An 8,900-nucleotide genomic window follows, 5' to 3' on the forward strand; every position below is an offset into this window, starting at 1 on the left:
ACATGCACACTTACGCTGACATTTAATCCATCCTGGGGGGGGAAAAAAAAAAAAAATAGATGCTCACCGCTGCTACACGTACTTGACCATAATGCGCATGTCAATCATAAGCACATTCTCAAAAATATATGCACTCCTACAATTTATGGTTATTGTACACCCCAGGTGTGGATCTGCGAAAAGTAACGAGGACGGAATGGTAAAATTAACTCTGCCTCCTCAACTCATGAACAAACAAAGTAATGACTGATCTTACACGAGCAATGTGACACACAATACCTCCTTTTAAGCGTTCTTACTAAAAAGGGGAGGAAACAATAATTTTATTTAATCACTCCTCAGTGTATACACGCATATATGTACGTATACATATTTCACTTTTGCGGAGCCAGGGCCTTTTGCTTTTAATTGAACCAAAAAGGTAAAGCTAAAGCTAAGGCAGAGGGGGGCAAACAAAAAAAAAGGCGAAATGGATAAAGCAACGAAAAATAAAAGGAGCGAAAACATAATACAACCCAAAAAATGTAAAAGAAAGAATAAATGAATTTCCCCTCTTTAATTTAATACCCTACCATTTTTTCACGTAAAAAAATATGGTGACAAAATTAAAAATAAAAAAATACCAAGTTGTCAAATTTTTTTTTTTTTTTTTTTTCTATTAGAAAAGTGAAGAAGTAAAATACATTTTATTTTTACTTATATATTCCCCCATCGAAAAAAAAAAAAAAAGGAAAAAAAAAAAAAAGACACATTTATTTGTGACGAATCTTTCAGTACGTATAACTACGTTTGAGAATATCTCGATTAAAAATATACGTGAATGACCAATTAAACTTAAACTTCCATATTAAAAAAACATGTGAAGCTTTAGCATATTCACCTGCCACGCAAGGCTGCCCGCGCGAACTTTTCACCTTTGCCATTTTTCTGACCAACCAGCACAATATAAATACCATTCTTACGAACTCTTTCGCGAATACATTTTTAGAAGTTGAATGTAACCTTAACTTTAAGCTTTCCCTTTTTTTGTGTCATGTTTGGAAATATCTCTCTCCCTTGATTGTTTGAATCCTCAGAAAAAATACCCTCCAAAAAGTAAAACAAGATCCCCCTACTTTTCTTTTCTATGTATTTACCGAGTTAGGTTTTTCAAGGTAAGCTTAAAGGCGCATCATCGTATTTTGCGGGCATGGAAGAGCATACAGAGCCTGTGCCATCGCGGATGATGCGGGATCACCAATTGTGAGCGTAACACGCCAATTGTCAGGCGCGATATGCGAATTGGGGGCGAGTGAGAGAATACTGCCTGAACGTACATATGCCCCACTTGCATGCCCTTTTTTTTTTCCAAACTCTTTTTGCGTAATCCCCGCGTGCTCCTTTGCCCATTCACGCCGTGTGCCTAGCGCATGGAGGGCGACAAACGGGCGGAACTTTTTTGAGTGAAATGGGTAAAGGATCATGTCGATGGCCTGAGTTCGCGCGGGCACAGGCCAGGCGCCCTCACCGATCTCAATGGTCACGTATGGATGTGCGCCTGGGTTGTGTGCCAAGCGTTATGTGTATCGCATTTGTGCATCTCATTTATGCATCTCATTTGTGCATCTCATTTGTGCATCTCATTTGTGCATCTCATTTGTGCATCTCATTTGTGCATCTCATTTGTGCATCTCATTTGTGCATCTCATTTGTGCATCTCATTGTGTGCCGCGCACGCCTGTGTAATACACCCCCCCCCTCCTAGGTGTAAGTATACGAATGTACGCACCCACCCAATTGTACTTTTTCTGTATGCATTTCGCGCGCGAGTGGATATTCATACCCCCCTACGTGACATTCACTAGGTGACACGCTTGGTCGATCGCTTTGCATTTTTTTCAGCACGAGTTTTCAACACATTGAACGTTTGGCGTGTGTATACATACATTCTTTTTTTTTCACCCAGCGCGAGAATTTTTTTTCTTACCTTGTACTTTGGAAGTACGCTCTGATTAAACACCTTCCGTTACCCCATCCGCTCACATGTGCCATTTTTCCACTACGCCATTTCTCCACTACGCCATTTCTCCACTAAGCCATTTCTCCACTAAGCCATTTCTCCACTAAGCCATTTTTCCACTAAGCCATTTTTCCACTACGCCATTTCGTCATTTCGTCATTTCACCATTTCGTCATTTCACCATTTCGCCATTTCTGTGTTACAAAAATATATCCCCCAATTTTGTGCATCCAAAGTTAAACGTTACAGTAGCCTGTTTGACAGCGTGGGGTATCATATCATCCATGAGCTTTCTCCCTCCTGCTGCTTCATGATAAACGAAATTGATGTGTTTATAGTTTCATTTTTCTTCACCCGTCCCCCCCTGTGCGTATATAATTGTGTGTTTCCGCTTCCCGATGATAAGGCGGTCATAGTGAGTTATTATAACTTTTTTTATTTTAATTTTTTTCTCTTTCCCTTGACTCCTCCCCCCCTGCAGATATAACACTATTGTGTTTTAAGATAGCTACACTTGTTAGGGCAGTACAGAGAAACTAGTTAACGCATAGATCACAAGAAAGAGAAGCGTGCCTTGTCTACGTGTGTCACCGCCAAGTCCAGCTCACTTCCTCCTCCACTTTTCTTTTTTTCTTTTCTTTTCTTTTTTTTTCTTTCCCTTTCAAACATCCACCTTGAGCAAAATGGGGCTACACTTATTTCCCAAAAAGATGATGCACTTGATAAATTTAATCGTGTCGGTAATATGCCCAGCAGTCAAAACGTACAATTTGTTACTAAATAAAAAGGATAAGCCAAATGACGAGTTCGTTCAGTACATCCACTTCCTGACCTACTGGATTATGTACTCTCTGTACTCGTACCTGGAAGCCATTTTGTTAATTCACATAATGAATTATATTCCATTTTACTCAGAAATGAAGTTGGCCTTTTTTTTTTGGTTATATAGTGACACGTTCCAGGGCGCTGGCTATATTTATTTTAAATGGATCGAAAAGCATTACGCTCTTGTGGATAAAAAATTGTGTGACTTACTTCAGGATAAGATCCCCAAAAATCTGGCCTCTATGTTTTACTTCGAAAAATCCAACAAAAAAATACACAACAAAATTAAGAGCATTGTGTCCAAGAAGGATTTGTACTGAGCGTTGTGATTCAAGGGGGGTAGAAGCCACGTTGTGCGGGGCTGCTAGTTAAAAGGTGCAAAAAAAAAAAGGGGGAAAAACAAAAGAAGCTGCAAATAGTGGGGTAGTAAAAGTTGTACATGTGAGAGGCAGTTCCTCGTTTGGCGGGTGACCATCAGCTGAATGATAGAAACTCAAATCGAGTCAGAAATGTCTTTCCCCTTTTAACGAATCCACACACATTGTCAAGTTAAACCCGTGAATAGCGCAGTTTAGCGGTTAAGTAGATGTATGTGACATAGCTGACGATTGTACTTACGTCCACTACCACCGCACAAGGAACGTGCGCGCAATGTATATTGTATGTCAGCATGGTCCGATGCTCACGCGAAATGGAACACACCTTAGCCCAGTTCAGCACAACATAACGCTTTCGTATCGATGTATGAAGAAAAGGACCTGCAATTTTAAGCAGAATGAATATATACACAATATATATATATATATCCCCGATCAGGATTTTTCATTTCTCATTTTTATGAGTTCATATATGTATCTTCTTCTTCTTTCCTTTTTTTTTTTTTTTTTTTATTTTCCCATTTTTACATCACACATTTTATATAGCTACCTTTTTTTCCCTTTTTTTTTTTTCCTCTCCCATTTATAACCATTTAAAGTGAAAATGTTAATCATGCGAAAAAAAATGACGAAGGAATATGTGAACAAATTTATGTATATGTGTCCACGGAATGTGATATATTGTATATACGTGTCTACATGTGTACGTTTACATGTGTGTGCAAGCTCCGCACGTGCGTATATGCGAATGACCATTTTAACAGCTAAGGAATGCACAAACCTTTCTGTGCTACGTATGTATGCTTATATATACGTACGCACAGGTGTATAGATATACAGATACATGCATGTTCATGATATAATTATATTTGTTTTAAATTTTCCTTTTGTTGCAATAATGTGTCAGTCTTATTTTTTAATTCATTCATAATATGGAGAACTTCACTGTTTTTAATTTTTTTTTTTCAAAACACTTACCCTAAACATATTTGTGCAAATGTATAGAAGATGTTTTTTTTTCCTTTAAAAAAGTGCACACTTTCGATAAGGAGCAAGTCCCGGCGTCGCATTACAGTGACGATGTTTACACAGTGTTAATCCGAAGAGAGAAAAAAAAAAAAAATAAAATAAAATATATGCCAAACTGTGGAACGGATTCTCCACGTAATTCATATGACCATACATTTGAATACACTTAAATGGCATTTGAATTTTCCCCCCTTTCAGTCAGTTTGGAAAAAAAAAAAAAAAAAAAAAAATTGCCTCCTCTGGGTATACATTGCCAACAATGTTACTACGGAGGGGTCCACAAAAAAGACAAACATTTGGCTGAACAATTTTTCGAATCGCGCCGGTGAGCCATCCCACTGCGTCGCGCTCGCATATGCATCTGTACACACATGCGTGGTTATATATTTATCTATATATATGTGTATATATGCGAACGCGTTTTAGCGCGCCATGATGTCCGCGGTTATCCAAGAGCTGCGCCCTTCGGATGTGCACGACGTACATCCACATGACAAATTGGCGGGCGAACCAGCAGGGTGCTATCCGGAAAGAGACACGGCAGTAGACGCAGCAATAGACGCGACAATGTCTGCTACAGCCGCTTCGACAGACGCTTCGACAGCCGCCTCGACAGCCGCCTCGACAGCCTCTTCTACAACCGCTACGGGATGACCTAATTCAAGTAAACCTCATCAGTGTAGGCGGCCGAGGGGGGCGCGTAGGGGTAGTAATAGTAACCATAGTTCCGACCGCTTAAATTGAACATCATCTGCTCGTTGGCCAGCTGGTTCATGTGATACTGGTTGTTCATATACAGGTCCATGTCATTTGGAGGCGGCTTCATAAACCTCTTCTCGCAGTTTGCGCTCTCTGCATTGTTTGCGTGTAATATGTAGCTGTACACGGAGGAGGGATTCACCTGACCATTATATTGAAGCTGTGTATTTTTAGGATATTTGATAACATTGGGGGCATTCCCAAGGTTTCCACTGCTACCATACATCGCGCTGTCGATGTGTTTGTTGCTTCTCTTTGTGTTTCCCCCAACGGTGTTCTCATTACTTACGCATACGTCTCTGCTGCAGTTCTTGTTTGCACTCTTTAGCGAAAGCAACTTGGATAATTTTTTTTTCTTCTGCTTGGTGTTCCCCTTTACCTGCTTCATTCGTTCTTCTGTGAAATTTCCACTTAGACATTTGTTCCATTCATTTGTTCCCACCAAGGTGTTGTTGCTTTTTTTACTATAATCATTTCGTACGCTCATGTTTATATGTGCCTCTTCTTTCTCATTTTTTACTTTCAATTCTGTAACGCTGCAGTGCTGTGTGTGACCCTTATGTTTTGTTATTTTCCCGAGTTTGTTTTCGTCTGTCTGTGTATTTTCCCCATTGGTAGTCCCTTCTTGCTGTCCGTTTAGCGGATCTGCTTCATCTGAATCTTCTTCCCCTCCGTCGCTGCTCACCTCGTCTTCGACCTTCTGCCTATCATTTAGGAACTCCTCCGCTTCTGACACGTCCTTCGTGGGGTTAGCTCCTCCGCTTCTGGCACGTCCTCCGATGGGGTTAGCTCCTCCGATGAGGTTAGCTCCTCCGATGAGATTAACTGCTCCGATAAGGTTAGCCCCCCTGGGCCGTTCTGCTCCCCCTGGATCTTCGCATTTACATGGCTGTCATCACCCTCGTTAAATTCCAGTAGTTCTCCTGTACTCTTAACGGCACCCTTCGCCTGATCCGCCCTGCAGCTGAAATTTTCCCGAGCCCCGTTATCTCCACCCTTCATTTTATTCACCATAGCACACTGCCCATAACTATAAGGATTTGCGTAAAAATATAAATAATTGCCATAATAATTTGGTGTCATATGGGGCACATTATTTTGATGATCGTACATAAAAAATTCGTTCGGCTTGGCAAAAGGTGAGTAAGGACTAGACATGGCACCAGTATCATATTTGCATGCATTATTATTTGCTTGGTTATAATTAAAATAGGGGTTATATGTATTGTACTTCATTTGCATCATTTTATTGTACACTACCGGGTTTACATAATTGTTATAGTCATAGTTATAGTTGATATAATTTGCTTCATTCGTTTGGCCATTCATTATGTGTTGGTTGTTGGTCTGGTGTTCTGCGCTGCCACTGACGATGTCGCACTTGGGGTGATTTTTCTGTACAGGGGGACTCTTGGGAGCATTTTTCTGCGCAGGGTAGCTATTGGGAGCATTTTTCTGCGCAGGGTGGCTATTGGGAGCATTTTTCTGCACAGGGTAACTATTGGGAGCATTTTTTTGCACAGGGTAACTATTGGGAGCATTTTTCTGCACAGGGTGACTCTTGGGGTCATTTCTCCTTTTAACTTTGCTTTTGTTATCTAGCGGTTCAACAAGGGTTTCCGTGCTGGGCTCTCCGCCGCGCTCTGCGTCGTCCTCCGCTCTTCCGTCTGCTCTTCCGTCTTCACCTTCGATTGTATCCTCCACTGCACTGTCGACTGCGCTTCTGGTCGCGCTTCTGGTCGTGCTTCCGATCTCACCCCCCTCTACGGCCTTCTCTGCTTCCCCGCCTGAGCCCCTCGCTATGCTCTCTTCCGTTTTCATATAGCACTCATTCATGTCAACCTTCTCAAACGTGTTACTCACGTAAGCCTCAGTATTAATTTGGTCACTCTTTCCCTCCTCTGCGCAGTTCAAACTTGACGATATCGTTGTGTTGCTGTCATAAAATTTGTCCCTCTCTTCGGCATACTTTTTTTTATTGCAAGACGAAGCAAAGCTATTCATCACTGCTTTCTTATTGTTGGCACTGTCCTGTTCGTAATTTTTTACACAATTTGAATTCTTCACTTTTAACTTTAACTGTTTTTCTTTATTCCTGTTTCTGTTTCTATCGCGTCTTTTCTTTTCCTCTCTGGGATGATTTGCTCCGTTATTTCTGTTCTGGCCCAAGCCGCCGCTCGTGTTGTTGTGCCTGTGTTCGTTCTGTGTTATCTGCATCGAGTTGAAGTTGCTCAGCATCAAGTCGAAGCTTTGGGTGAAGTTTTTGATGCCATTGTGGAGGCCATTATGGTGGCTATTCCTGTTGCCACTTTTGTTATCATTCCTGTTATCATTCCTGTTATCATTCCTGTTATCATTCCTGTTGCCATTCCGGTTGCCATTTCTGTTACCATTTCTGTTACCATTTCTGCTGCCATTTTTGTTGAAGCTTTTTGCCATGTTCTTTGACAAACTGTTTACCAAGCTGTTAGTGAAGTTATTTTCCATGTCGTTTACAAAACTTTCCTTGCCGCCACCCCCTGCATTGTCTTTCCTTGTGCAATTCACATCACCGCTCGCTTCACAAATAATATTTCCTCCACTTTCGAACAGCACGAGGTCGGTTTCTCCGTCCATCCCTTCTGCTCTTTCCATATTTGTTTTTTCTAGCAAAATTTCTGGTATCCTTGGCACCCTCAATTCATCAATAGTGTGGGCAAAACGACATGTTGATCCGTTCAAGCAAGTCTTATTTGCAACAAACTTACACATGGAAGATTTGTACGCAAATAAATTCTGCGCGGATTTTAATTCCTCCTGGTTATGGGCATAATTACATTTTTTATTAAAACATTTTTCTCCTTTTAGTAGTTTGTAACATAATTTGGTTCTTTTCAAATCTGGAATTGACCGTAAATCTTCAATCGAATGAGCATAGTTACAGTTACTTCCTTCCTTACACCTGTTTTCCATATGAAGGGGGCACAGCTTCGTCTTCCAAAAATGTTGACGGAGGGTTACTGACATCTTCATTTTTTTAAATTTGGCAGAGCGGTCTTTAATTTGAGAAGGCCTACCGCGAGATGGACAAGCCAAAAAAAAAAAAAGAAGAAAAAAAAAAAAAAAAAAAAAAAAAATTGAGCCAATTTAACCAATTGCCTGAACGGGTTAGGCAAAAAAATACAAATTAATCGCCCAAACAGGTCAGGCAAAAAACGCAAACTAGTCACCCGAACAGGTCAGGTAAAAGAGGGAAACAATTATCCAAACAAGACAAACAAAGGAGCATGCTAATTAGCCGAACAAGACAGAAAAAATGGACGAACTAATTAGCTGATCAAGACAGAAAAAAGATCGAACTAGTAACGATAAACGACAAGGGAAAATGAAATTACAATGAAACGACGCGAAATGCACAAATGGCTCTCATCATAATTAATAAAAAAAGGTATACTTGCTACATTTTCCGACAAATTACGTTTTTAATAATATGCTATCAAAACATGTAGATTGTTTCTAAATGTCCTCATATAAATTTTAATATACATATGAATTTTTTTTAAGAACAATTTTGAGCAATTTGCTAGGTCACATAATTTCTGCTAACTGACGGGGAATGCCACTGACGAGTAAGTGTATACGTTTGGGTAAATGAATAAAAGCATGTAAACATTATTTTTGCAATTTTTTTAAAAATTTTCAAGTGAGTAAATTAACTGTGGAGGAAAAAGCAAAGTGGAAAATCGAAGAAAAAGTAATAACATGCGAATAAATGGAAACATGCAAATGTATAAATATGTACATATACCTTACATATGTGTGTACGTTTGTATGTATACTTCCTAAGCGTATCAAATGATTTCTTAAGACCTTTTCCCTTTTTTTTTTTTTTTTTTTACATTTTTGCGATGACAAGCATGTAGTGAATATAT

General features: G+C 39.9%; 2 protein-coding genes across 2 annotated transcripts; one reads left to right on the forward strand and one right to left on the reverse strand.

Annotated features, from left to right (window-relative positions):
- Positions 1 to 2,682: 2,682 nt before the first annotated feature.
- On the forward strand, positions 2,683 to 3,135 carry PCYB_112190 (hypothetical protein; the record flags this gene model as incomplete). The annotated part of the gene is made up of 1 exon (XM_004223097.1): positions 2,683 to 3,135. A coding segment is annotated over one exon (453 nt), but the record flags the coding sequence as incomplete, so codon positions are not given.
- A 1,750-nt stretch (positions 3,136 to 4,885) lies between these two features.
- PCYB_112200 (hypothetical protein) lies at positions 4,886 to 7,623 on the reverse strand (the record flags this gene model as incomplete). The annotated part of the gene is made up of 2 exons (XM_004223098.1): positions 4,886 to 5,799; positions 5,889 to 7,623. 2 exons carry the CDS (start codon positions 7,621 to 7,623, stop codon positions 4,886 to 4,888), a joined length of 2,649 nt encoding a protein of 882 aa, XP_004223146.1.
- Positions 7,624 to 8,900: the final 1,277 nt, after the last annotated feature.

This window comes from Plasmodium cynomolgi, chromosome 11 (genome assembly GCF_000321355.1).
Source record: "Plasmodium cynomolgi strain B DNA, chromosome 11, whole genome shotgun sequence".
NCBI lineage: Eukaryota > Apicomplexa > Aconoidasida > Haemosporida > Plasmodiidae > Plasmodium > Plasmodium cynomolgi.